Raw genomic sequence first — 13,242 nt, 5'->3', positions numbered from 1 at the left:
GGAATAGTACTCAAGGAAGAAGCCCAAGCCATGACAGGCCACCAGACACAGCCTGCTTCTGGGCCTCTCTTAGCCTTCCCAGCCCAATCCTGCCTTCACCTTCCAGACACTGGTCTCAGAGATCTCCCGTACCCTGTGAGTCCTCTCCGGCCACACACAACCTGGTAATCTGTCGTAATCCCCACTCCCTCTCATCTGCTCTCTTCCCTTAATTCATCTTTTCTGTCCTCTTCTGGACCTGGTTACCCAGTTTCCTTAAACAGTCCCCATTACTTTGTGTCTGAGACCTATGTTTCTTTGTGTTTTATGGCACATTGTATTAATTATCCATTGCTGCATAATGATTTATCACAAAACGGAATAGCTTAAAGCAATCAATATTCTTATCTCCCATAGTTTCTGCTGAACAGCTCAGCTGGGTGGTTTTGGCTGTCTCTCCTGAGGTTGAAGTCCAGCTGTGAGCTGGGGCTGTAGTCACCTGATGTCTTGCCAAGAGCAGAAGGATTCCATTCCAAATAGTTGACCCACATGCCAGGAAAATCAGTGCTGGTTATTGAGAGGAGGTCTTTGTTACCTGCCATGTGGATCTCTCCATCAGGCTGCTGAATGCCCACACAACGTAACAACTGGCTTCCTCAGAGGGAGTGATGAGAGAGCGAACAAGATGAAAGTCACGGTGTCTTTTATGACCTAGTTTTGGGACTCACCCTGTTGCTTCTGTGATATCCTATAGATTAGTGGTCCCCAATCCCTGGGCTGTGGACTGGTACCGGTCCATGGGCCATTTGGTACTGGTCTGCAGAGAAAGAATAAATAACTTACATTATTTCTGTTTTATTTATATTTAAGTCTGAACGATGTTTGGTTTTTTTTAATTTTAAAATTAATTTATTTTTTGGGGGGGGTATTTTTCTGAAGCTGGAAAAGGGGAGAGACAGTCAGACAGACTCCCGCATGCGCCCGACCGGGATCCACCCGGCACGCCCACCAGGGGCAACACTCTGCCCACCAGGGGGCGATACTCTGCCCCTCCGGGGCAGAGCCACTCTAGCGCCTGGGGCAGAGGCCAAGGAGCCATCCCCAGCGCCCGGGCCATCCCTGCTCCAATGGAGCCTCGGCTGCAGGAGGGGAAGAGAGAGACAGAGAGGAAGGAGGGGGGTGGAGAAGCAAATGGGCGCTTCTCCTATGTGCCCTGGCCGGGAATCGAACCTGGGTCCCCCACATGCCAGGCCGACGCTCTACCGCTGAGCCAACCGGCCAGGGCCCGATGTTTTATTTTTTTTAAATGACCAGATTCCTTCTGTTACATCTGTCTAAGACTCTTTTTTTTTTTTAATCTAAGACTCACTCTTGACGCTTGTCCCAGTCACATGATACATTTACCCGTCCTACCCTAAAGGCCAGTCCGTGAAAAAAAATTTTTTTTTGCATTTTTCCGAAGCTGGGAATGGGGAGGCAGTCAGACAGACTCCCGCATGCTCCCGACCGGGGTCCACCCAGCACGCCCACCAGGGGGCAATGCTCTGTCCCTCTGGGGCGTCGCTCTGTTGCATCCAGAGCCATTCTAGTGCCTGAGGCAGAGGCCACAGAGCCATCCACAGCGCCCGAGCCAACCCTGCTTCAATGGAGCCTCAGCTGCAGGAGGGGAAGAGAGAGACAGAGGGGAAGGAGAGGGGGAGAGGTGGAGAAGTAGATGGGCACTTCTCCTGTGTGCCCTGGCCGGGAATCGAACCCGGGACTCCTGCACGCCAGGCCGACGCTCTACCACTGAGCCAACCGGCCAGGGCCGAAAATATTTTCTGACATTAAACCGGTCCGTGGCCCAAAAAAGGTTGGAGACTACTGCTATAGAATACACAATTCGTCCTACTCAGTGTGGGAGGGGACTGCATAAGGGTGCAGATATCAGGAGGTGAGACACCCTGGGGGCTAGCTGACTACTGCATCAGACCATCTGTCGCCAGGTTAGCCCCACTTCTGAGATTACTACTCGCTCATTGCCTCTACTTTCAGACAAGGTTTGCAGCCTTGCAAACCTCATTTTTTTTTTTTTTTTTTTTTTCTGAAGCTGGAAACAGGGAGAGACAGTCAGACAGACTCCCGCATGCGCCTGACCGGGATCCACCCGGCACGCCCACCAGGGGGCGACGCTCTGCCCACCAGGGGGCGATGCTCTGCCCCTCCAGGGCATCGCTCTGTCGCGACCAGAGCCACTCTAACGCCTGGGGCAGAGGCCAAGGAGCCATCCCCAGCGCCCGGGCCATCTTTGCTCCAATGGAGTCTCACTGTGGGAGGGTAAGAGAGAGACAGAGAGGAAGGAGAGGGGGAGGGGTGGAGAAGCAGATGGGCGCTTCTCCTGTGTGCCCTGGCCGGGAATCGAACCCGGGACTTCTGCACGCCAGGCCGACGCTCTACCACTGAGCCAACCGGCCAGGGCCTGCAAACCTCATTTTAATTCCACCAAAACAAAATTTAAATTTATCCTCCAAGAGGGAAATTACTGTTTTCTCTCTAAAGTTAACCCCTCCACTACACCTGTAGCTTCCTCCCTTCCCAGTTCAATTCTTCCCAGGGAGCCTAGCTGCTAGACAGGCACAGTTAGGGAAAACTGCTCTGTCTGCTCCCTCCCTCCGCTCTCCTCTGGCTGACTAATGCCTCTTTGAGGCCCGTATCTCCTGGAGAACATCTGTTTACCATGGACTTTGGACATTACATCTAACTCAACCCGCAGATGTTTATGTGCTGCTACTTTCTATGACTTAGCATCGCTGACTCATCACTGCCTTGTGCAAGTTTTGCTTCCCTTTTTGATTGGTGGTGGTTCAGTTTACTCACGTGGCCTGATAGCACACTGATGTGCCCTGGAAACTGTAGCTTTGCTCCAGATTTATCTCTTTGAAACTTGCACATCTGCCCAGACCTTCCATTCAAACAGTAATACACAAAGCAAACAAACAAATAAAAAGAATCTCCTTCTAGCTACCTGAATAATTCCTCTCTTTTCCCCTTCTCTAGTCTGCTTTGCATGTCAGTCTTCTAAAATGGGTGAGTCACCCTGGCTGGATAGCTCGGTTGGTTAGAGCATCATCTTGAAGCATAGAGGTTGCCAGTTCAATCCCCAGTCAGGGCACATGCAGGAACAGATCAATGTTCCTGTCTGTCTCACTCTTATCCTCCTCTCTTGCTAAAATCAATAAATAAAAATTTAAAAAATAAAATGAAACCGGTTAGTCATTTTGATTTCCAACCTTACCATTCCTAAAACATGGCTCTATCAAGGAAACTGGAATGTAAGACTGTACACAGGAGAATTTATTGACATAGGAGCACCCTCGCAGTAGTGCACAAGGATCAGGGGATGGTGCAAAATTATGCCACATGGCTCCTGGAAGCCTAGGGAACCGACGACCCAAGAAGAGTGAGGTTGAAATGCTTAAATTTCTGGGGAAGACAGTAGAAGAGGCCCTGGCCGGTTGGCTCAGTGGTAGAGTGTCGGCCTGGTGTGCGGAAGTCCCGGATTCGATTTCAGGCCAGGGCACACAGGAGAGGCACCCATCTGCTTCTCCACCCCTCCCCCTCTCCTTCCTCTCTATCTCTCTCTTCCCCTCCCACAGCCAAGGCTCCATTGGAGCAAAAGATGGCCCGGGCGCTGGGGATGGCTCCTTGGCCTCTGCCCCAGGTGCTAGAGTGGCTCTGGTCACGACAGAGCGACGCCCCGGATGGGCAGAGCATCGCCCCCTGGTGGGCATGCCCGGTGGATCCCGGTCGGGTGCATGCGGGAGTCGGTCTGACTGCCTTCCCGTTTCCAACTTCGGAAAAATACAAAAAAAAAAAAAAAGACAGTAGAAGAATGGATTAAAAGACTCAGAAAAGTGGACATGCTGGAAGAGATATATGTTAAGGGCTGAAGACCCACCAGAGGATTAGGCTCCACAGGATGGCTCAGAGGAGTCACATTCATCAAGGCTATCAGGGACACAGTGCTGAGAGGGACACTGACATCTCTAAGAGATTCAGTGATGCTTTCCCAGTAGGACATAACCGATGGAAGGAGGGGCTGTCCTAGAGCTTGGCTCACTAATAGGCCTTAGGATGTTAAGACCATGGTTCAATAGATAACAGATAATGGCCCTTAACTGTGGTAGCCAGGGATTTGTAACATCAAAGTCAGAGTGGCAGACAGGGGAGCTTCAGAAATTATAAACAGAACTGAGTTTTCCTGGGATGACAATATACGGGTAGCCAAAAAAGTACTCTTTCAGATGTATAATCTAAAAAGAAGAATTAGTAAGCAGGAGAATGAGGAAGACGGTCACCCCAATTAAAGGTCAAATTCTTTGCCTGGTTTCCATAACTGAATCAGCATCCAGAATTGAACCCAGTGACTGGAAGGTGGCCAGCTTCCCAGGAAAAAGGACTTGTAACACTAGGGCAAGAATAAACTAGAACAGTTCCTCCAATCTTTCCCCGTAGATATCCACAACATTTACTTAGATGACAGAACACTGGGACATTCTGATGACTGTTAGGCACAACACAAGGTCAGAGGCCAACTAGTACTCTAATTTTTGTGAGCAGTATAGTTGAGATTTGGAAGTTAAGCTAACCCTCACACTGTGTCCTGTGATCCTTCCCTACTGTGATATCTCTCATCTGCAGAGTAACATAATTAACACAGGACAACATAATTACCACAAAGTATCATTGCATCCCAGGTTGGGTTTGATGGCCAGTATTAACACAACTCTTTTTCTTTTCTTTTGTTTTTTTAGATTTTATTTATTGATTTTAGTAGAAGAGAGAGGGAGAGAAAGGGGGAGCAGAGTGGGAAGCATTAACTCGAAGAAGTTGCCTCTTGCATGTGCTTTGACTGGGCAATCCTGGGTTTTCATACCGGAGACCTCAGCAATCCAGGTCAACGCTTTATCCACTGTGTCACCACAGGCCAGGCAGTACCACTCTTAAATATCAAAAAGATAAAGAAATGTCCCTAGTATATCTCCATTTATCTTGTCAATGTTGATGCAGCCGCAATTGGACAGATCCTAGAGAATGACTGCAGACAGAGAGGAAGTGGAACCCCTTTACACCTGTGTGCCTGATACGGTGCTCCGTTGGAGCAGCTTCAGGTGCGTATATGACTACAGCCATCCATTCGGGGATTTCTTTTCTATTCCAATTAGGAAAGAGGATCAGAAATCATTCATGTTCACATAGAATGGATACCAACAAGCATTTGCAGTTTGGCCACAGTTTTGTGTTCACTTTTTTTTTTAAATTCAGTGAGAGGAGGGGAGGCAGAGACAGACTCCCGCATGTGTCCCGACATGGGTCCACCCAGCAAGCCCACTAGGGAATGATGCTCTGCCCATCTGGGGTGTTGCTCCATTGCTCAGCAACCAAGCACTTCTTAGCACCTGAGGCAGAGGCCATGGAGCCATCCTCAGTGCCCAAGGTCAACTTGCTCCAATTGAGCCATGGCTGCAGGAGGAAAAGAAAGAGAGAGAGAGGGAGAAAGAGAGAGAGAGAGAAGTGAGAAGGGGAGGGATAAAGAAGCAGATGGGCACTTCTCCTGTGTGCCCTGACTGGGAATCGAACCCAGGACATCCACACGCCAGGCCAACACTCTACCACTGAACCAACCAGGACCTTGTGTTCACTCTTCAGTCCTCTGTCCTAACATAATCAGGAGAGAACCAGAATATCTGGGCATCCCATATAACATCACCTCAATCCATTACATCGATGAATTCATGCTGCTCAGGTGGGGGTGGGGGGAGATGGAGCACACACTAGTGGCTTGAAATGACACTGCCACTTCACTAAAGATTTTAGAGGCCTGATGGTTAGCAGCATTGTGGCACATTTCCTCCTAAGTAAAAGACAAATTGCCGCTTCTCGGATCCCTTTCTAGAAAGGAGGCACAGAGTCTGTTAGAAATCTTCAGGTTCTTGGGGGAACACATTATACAGCTAAAAATACTACTGCTGCTCATGTACTGGTGACACGAAGGCTGCCAGCTTTGAGTGGACTCAGAGGAGGAAACAGCTCTGCAGCAGGTCCAGGCAGGGATTCGAGCAGCCCTTCTGCCTGGGCTATACAGTCTGGCAGAGTCTAGAGTGTTGGAGGTGTCAGTGATAGGGCAAGATGTAGTACAACATTCATGGCAAGTCCCAGCAGAGGAATCACAATGCCACCTTCTGGGATTACAGAACAGAGTTATGCCAACAGTGGTAAAGAATTACACTCTTTGCAAAAAACAGCTCCTAGCTTGCTGCTGGGCACTGGGAGAGATAATGACTGACCATGGGTTCAGAACTGGGTCCTACTGGAAACATCAAGTCACAAAGCCAGGCAGACCCCGCATCAAAACTACCCTAAGAGGAAACTGGTACTTCTGGGACTGCACAATCAGGACAGCCAAGCTGAGTGAGTCAGTAGCCCCGATCTCCACATCACTCATTACAGTTCCATTGGCAACCCTCCCCCAGCTCACACTCTATGGCCATAGGAGGGGGGGGTTCCACATAAACCGGTAAATGAGGAAAAGAAGACCAAGCTCGTGTTATGGATGGGTCATTGCACTATGTGGGTACAAGCTAAAAATTAACGGTGGTTATATTAGTATCCCTTGGGGAAGGCCTTGGAAAACAGTAGCGAGGGAAAGAAAATTTCCCCAAGGGGAGGGGCTTTGGGAACTGCACCTGTCATCCAGTCTGTGTTGATGGAGAATGGCTCTCAGTTAGAACATTTGTGGATCTGTGGGCAGTGATGAGTGGCCTGGCTTGTGGATGGGGGGAGGGGCATGAAAGAAAAAGATTATAAGCCCTGGCTAGTTGGCTCAGCAGTAGAGCGTCGGCCTAGCGTGCAGAGGACCCGGGTTCGATTCCCGGCCAGGGCACACAGGAGAAGCGCCCATTTGCTTCTCCACCCCTCCACCGCGCCTTCCTCTCTGTCTCTCTCTTCCCCTCCCGCAGCCAAGGCTCCACTGGAGCAAAGATGGCCCGGGCACTGGGGATGGCTCTGTGGCCTCTGCCTCAGGCGCTAGAGTGGCTCTGGTCGCAACATGGCGACGCCCAGGATGGGCAGAGCATCGCCCCCTGGTGGGCAGAGCATCGCCCCATGGTGTGCGTGCTGGGTGGATCCCGGTCGGGCGCATGCGGGAGTCTGTCTGACTGTCTCTCCCTGTTTCCAGCTTCAGAAAAATGCAAAAAAAAAAAAAGATTATAAAATCAGAGACAAGTCTGGAAGAGAGAAATATGGATGGACATGTAGGATTGGACACAAAAAGTGAGAAGTTGTTTGTATCCACATGTCAAAGCCCATGAGTAAGTATATATCACAAAAGAACGTGGCCAGTTAATGTGGCCAGCCTCTGTCAGGCCCCCTCTTCCCCAATGCCTGCATGATGAGTCAGTGCCTGCATGATGAGTGCTTGAACAAAGAGGCTATGGTGTTAGAGATCGAGATGATGCAAAAACCTTAACAGCATGGACTGTCATTGACTAAAACAAATATAGCTACTGCCACCTTTGAATGTCCAGCGTGTCAGCTATAAAGACCAATGCTGAGTTTTTATATTCCTTAAGGAGGCCAACAGGCTAGCTGGACTACAAGCTACGGCTGCAGCCAGGCACTTTGGCCTCCTAATGGGCAGAGGCTAACAGGTAAGGCAAGGAATTGCCATCTTTTTTTTTAATAATTTTTCTTTATTCATTTTAGAGAGGAGAGGGAGAGACAGAGAGAGAGAGAGAGACAGGAGAGACAGAGAGAGAGAAGGAGGGGAGGAGCTGGAAGCATCAACTCCCATATGTGCCTTGACCAGGCAAGCCCAGGGTTTTGAACCCAGAATTGCCATCTTATCAGATGTAACTAACCGACCTGGTATGCAGGAGGAGGTAAGGTCACTATCAGACAGTAGGGGCAGGGAGGTGACCTATGTGTGGACTACTGTGACCTATTTGGGTGTCAGGTGGTACCCTTTTGCCCAACTGAATGGACAAGACAAGAGCAGCAACCCTAGTCTGAGAAGGTGCTTAGACCATTTAAAAAAGAGGATTTGGGGTACCCACCCAGGGAAACTACTGAGAACAGCTGAGGTGGTGGCTGAGGGAGAGGGGAATTAGAATGGATAGTGGGGAAGGTAGGTTATGGCCCTGGCCAGATAGCTCTGATGGTTAGAGAGTGCTCTCAATATGCAAACGTTGCAGTTTTGATCTCTAGTCAGGGCACATACAGGAACAGATTGATGTTTCTGTCTGTCTCCTGCTAAAAAAGTAAAAATTAAAAAAAAATCAATAGATTATGAAGTCCAGTTGTGGCCTTGCAACCAATTTCTGTGATAAGTCTATAGTTAAATCCATGAACTTTCTTCTGCTAAGTTTCCTTTCAGGAAAAGCAGCCCATCAGAGGCCTGAGAAAGACATTTCCTGAAAACAGATGGAGAAAGATACGATGGCACAAAGGGTGGACCCAAAGGATGGACCATAGTGGACACAAGGTGTTACTCGTTTCTCCCTTGCGCTAGGAATTGTTGCCCAACTCAAAGAGTGTGTTTAGGTGATGGCTTCCGGCTTAAGCTCCTCCAGGATCTGCCCCAGCGTTTGAGCTAGTCACATACTTCTTCAGTGTCCCTTCACCTGTGACCTAGCAAGGCAATGGCCCAAGGCTGGCAGACCTGCGAGGTTTGCATGGCAGTCTGACTCCTCCCACGGAGCAGTGCAGCTTCTTCCTCTAATTTTTTCCGGTGTTCCACCCCAGGACACCTTCTGTACTCCTAACTCCACATCTCTGTCTGCTTCCTGGAGAACCCAACCCGTGACCACACAAATGACAAAATTTCCCCAAGTGGCTGTTTTTTCCCTTTCCTCAACCCCTTAAATCATTTTTCTTTTTCTTTCCCTCCCTCCCTCCCTCTCTCTCTCTCTCTTTCTTTCTTTCTTCCTTTCTTTCTATTAAGTGAGAGGTGGGGAGGCAAAGAGACTCCTGCACATTTTTGGGACCCACCCAGCAAGCCCCCTAGGGTGGTATGTGCCCATCTGGGCCTGCTGTTTTGCTGCTCAGCAACCAAGCTATTTCAGCACCTGAGGTGAGGCCATGGAGCCATCCTCAGTGCCCCAGATGGTCGCTTCTCCTGTGTGCCCTGACTGGGAATTGAACCCGGGACTTCCACATGATGGGCCGACACTCTACTGCTGAGCCAACTGGCCAGGGCCCCTTAAATCATTTTTCATGGCATCAAATGGAAGGGGATTTTATTTTATTTTTTAAAATTTTTAAAATTTATTTACTTTATTATTTATTTATTTATTTTTATTCATTTTAGAGAGGAGAGGGAGAGAGAGAGAGAGAGAGAGAGAGAGAGAAGGGGGGAGGAGCTGGAAGCATCAACTCTCATATGTGCCTTGACCAGGCAAGCCCAGGGTTTCGAACCGGTGACCTCAGCATTTCCAGGTCGACGCTTTATCCGCTGCGCCACCACAGGTCAGAGAAGGGGATTTTATATCTCTGTTCCCAACCTTTCTAGCCAAACTGTACTCTTCTTTCTCAAATGTCTCATATATCAATTACAACAATTAACCTGTTATTAAACAAAATTCAACAGAGTAAAATTGAAGATCTAATTGGCTTTATTAAGTGATTCATGCGTTTGGCAGTATCCCCTATATCAACTAGAAGGGCCTCTGAGGGGTTATACCAGTGGTCGGCAAACTGTGGCTCGCAAGCTACATGCGGCTCTTTGGCCCCTTGAGTGTGGCTCTTCCACAAAATACCACGTGCGGGCATTGCCTCGATAAGGAATGTACCTACCTATATAGTTTAAGTTAAAAAAATTTGGCTCTCAAAAGAAATTTCAATTGTTGTACTGTTGATATTTGGCTCTGTTAACTAATGAGTTTGTCTACCACTGGGTTATACAAAAACAAAATGGAAGGCTTTTTATAGGCAGAAGGGTATGCCAGGTGAGTTATTAGGGGGAAAAATGATCATTTTTAGGCCAGGACATCTTTTTGGGGAGAGGAAAGGGCAAGGGTTTTATCATGAAGATTACCTCTTCTTCCTGGGGCCTGGGGGAAAGATGGAGGGGGCCCACATAACAGATTTGACTGCATTCTAGACTGGTCAATTGCGAGAGGGTGAAATTGCAGTTAGATCAGGTATTGAATCTAGGTTTGGTATGGTGGGCTTTTAGCACAAGTGATGCCATTTGGGGCCAAGGGGTTTCTTTTTAACAAATCACTGATTATATTGAAGTGTTTTCTCCTGTCTTGAGGACAGGGGCTCTTTCTTAAACACATGCTTACTCCGAGTGACTAAATAATGTAAGGGGCACCCACCCCCACACAAGATAGTGTGTTGAATTTAATTAATTTGATAATAAAAGCCCTTTCCTGTGAACCTGTCAGACCACAGTTAAGGCCAAGTGGATCAAAGGCAGCTATAGAATAGCTAGAGGGAACAAGAAGTCAGATGATCCTGTGTGGGCCCTCTGTTTGGCTGGTTTTCATACAAACGTACTCTATTCCTGAGAGACTCAGTTCATCTACCACGAATTACCAAACAGAATTCACAAGGATCATTTTGTAGACTTTCTAATCTGACAACTGAATTCTATCATTCTAAAAAAAAAAAAAAAGCGTTTGTTTCTGATCTGATCAGTGACCCATTTATTTCATTTGGAGTGTTGGGCAGGGAAAACTTTCTCCTCTTCCACCCTGGGTCCAGTGCTTGGGGGCCTGCAAATTAACTTACAATAGGTAATCAGGAAAAAAGACAAGATTTACCTGTACTTTCACCTGGATAGGGGTGGGGAGCTTCCAGTTATAGAAAACTCCTGGAATAGCAAGAGAATTACCATCTCAATTTAACAAAATGGGGTGTTTAGGGCTTCAATGGGACAGTATGGAAGGTTCTACCCGGTATTTTGATGGTGAAGAAAAAGAGACAGTGTCTCCGTTGGGCAACTTAACTCCCTCAGAAGAGGGTTAATGGTAGCTGTATTTTCAGGAGTTTCTGCTTTAGTCATATCAACAGAATTTCAGATGAAATTTCTTTTGAATCTTGTGTAACTCAAATATTTATACCAACTCTGGGGATCCAAGTGGGTCCCCACAAGGAAAAAGCTCTTGTCCAAATAGCTGAAGAGAGAAACCCATCTGGAATCTTGAGATATGTCTAAACATGCGTCTCCGTGACTGCTTGCAGCGGACAATTGCGTGATGCCTGGGGCGCCGCGGTCAGCGATTACAGGCGGGCCAAGAAAGGTCAGAAGAGTTTTCTTCCAAAAGCTCGCGAGAACGCCAAAGAGCTGGAGAGGAATAATCGCTGGGGGTTTTTTGGGTATTTTTTTTTAGGAGGGCGTGGTGGTGTGGGAGAAAGTGCACACCAGTCCCGGCCAGTCGGTCCACATCTGGGGCCCTTGGGCCAGATTTGGGGAACCTCAGGTAGCTTCCGGGTTCCAGCTTGACGGCTGTGCGTGAGCCCTCCAGTTTCTTCCTCAGCGTGGAGACGGTGCTTCTGTCCTTGCTCGATGAGCAGATAATGAAATGCACAAGTGGAGATGATGATTCTTCACTTCCTCAACGAACAGATAATGATATGCATAAGAGGAGTCGTTGAGGCGATCTACCAATACCGGCCAAGGCGGCTCCCAAACTCGCGTCATTCGCCACCTCGGCGGGCTTATAAAAACGGCACGAGCGCCCCGAGATCATTTTTAGTTTCCCTTCTTTCGGGAGAAGCCGCGCCTCGCCCGGCCGGGGAACCTCTCCCTCGCGGAACCTAGAACCCAGCGGGAGCCGCCGGGCGGCCGCCGCGTCGGGCGCCTTTCGCCTTCTTTCCGTTCGGTTGCCGTCGCGGCGGACTCTGAATCTGCCCCGGGGATCGCGCCGGTGGGACCTGCCCTCCGCGCCCAGAGCCGCGCGGGAAACCGAAACCGCAGCGTTCGGCTAACGGCGGCCCGGGCGCGCGCTCGCCCAGCCCGAGCGCCGCCCCTGCCGGGGCGCCCGTAAGTTTCGATTCCTCCCCGAGCCGAGGAGCGCGCCCCGGCCGAGCCAGCGCAGCGCCATGGCGGACCCCGAGGTGTGCAGCTTCATCACCAAGATCCTGTGCGCGCACGGGGGCCGCCTGGCCCTGGACGCGCTGCTCCAGGAAATCGCGCTCTCCGAGGCGCAGCTCTGCGAGGTGCTGGAGGCGGCCGGGCCCAACCGCTTCGTCCTGTTGGAGACCGGCGGCAGGGCCGGGGTCACCCGCTCCGTGGTGGCCACGACCGGGGCCCGGGTCTGCCGTCGCAAGTTCTGCCAGAAAGGCTGCGAAAACCTGCACCTGTGCAAACTCAACCTGCTGGGCCGCTGCCACTACTCGCAGTCGGAGCGGTGAGTGCGGCGGAGGAGCGGCTCCCGGGTCCCGGGCTGGGGGGACAGGGACCGCCGGGGCTGCTGTCCGCGACGGGCGCTCCCACGGAGGACCTCGCACTCCACAGCTTCTTCCGTGAGCCCCTCAGTGCTCTGTGGAGAGCCCTCGTCTCCGGCGCCTCCAGACTTTCCCTCTAATTAGGGCTTACGAGATATTCATTGCCTCCGGGAAGACTACCCTTAACTCCCCGCCTCCGTAAGAATAAGATATTTCGGGGCCCTTCAGGGCCTAGAGAATTTGGAAGCGCGAAGGAGATCGCTCCCGCTCTCTGGGATCTTGGATCTTTTCCTCTGGTACCTCCGTCCCTAGGCGCGCTCCCCGCACCCCCGCGGCGCACCTGCATCCGTCTCCATCTCCCCCCCGCCCCATTGTACTTTCTGATACCTGAGGGCAGTCCGCACCGTCTGACCCGAATGCCCAGTTCAGGGTGACCTATGCGGTGATCTCTCCCAGCGCTCCTTCCTGGTGGTCTCTCCGCGGTGGCCGGAGCCGTTTACCGCCCACCGCCCGGTGTTGGGACCACTGTGAAATGACCGCTTTACCTCTCAGGCAGCTATTTCTGTATTTCCACTTGTTCTCTCTTGCCTCCTCAATATAGGTGTGCCCCAAGTTTTGGGTTACTCTCTTTGGCCCTGACTACCAAGTCTCTCCCTCAGGGAGCTCACTCCTTTGGGTTCAGTTGTCACATTTACAAAGATGGCTCCCATGGGTACCTGCACTGCCCAGGCCTTCCCGCTAAGTGGAGGTTTTCCCCGTCTGAGGGGCACCTGTTCCTGGATGTAAATCAAGTTCCTCTTCTTTCCCCCAGGGCGGGGTCTCTGACACTCC

At 50.3% G+C, this 13,242-nt stretch overlaps 2 protein-coding genes across 4 annotated transcripts in view; one reads left to right on the top strand and one right to left on the bottom strand.

The window, feature by feature from the left end:
- The window catches only part of IFT56 (intraflagellar transport 56), a 60,865-nt gene extending 47,836 nt beyond the window's left edge, over nt 1-13,029 (bottom strand). Inside the window, exon 1 of the mRNA XM_066262417.1 lies at nt 12,799-13,029. The gene's annotated coding sequence lies outside the window, so the exon portion shown is untranslated. The remainder of the gene's footprint in view (nt 1-12,798) is intronic.
- Nucleotides 10,797-13,242, top strand: part of ZC3HAV1 (zinc finger CCCH-type containing, antiviral 1) — a 55,017-nt gene continuing 52,571 nt past the window's right edge. The window contains exon 1 of one of the 3 annotated variants that reach the window (XM_066262415.1): nt 10,797-12,374. In XM_066262415.1, the coding sequence (XP_066118512.1) occupies nt 12,067-12,374 (308 nt within the window). In that variant the 5' untranslated portion in view covers nt 10,797-12,066. The remainder of the gene's footprint in view (nt 12,375-13,242) is intronic. The other 2 variants (XM_066262414.1, XM_066262413.1) reach the window with 2 other exon arrangements.

Source organism: Saccopteryx bilineata, chromosome 2 (assembly GCF_036850765.1).
Source record: "Saccopteryx bilineata isolate mSacBil1 chromosome 2, mSacBil1_pri_phased_curated, whole genome shotgun sequence".
NCBI classification, from domain to species: Eukaryota; Metazoa; Chordata; class Mammalia; order Chiroptera; family Emballonuridae; genus Saccopteryx; species Saccopteryx bilineata.
Note: the sequence above shows the minus strand (reverse complement) of the source record. Positions and strands in the feature narration are given on the sequence as shown.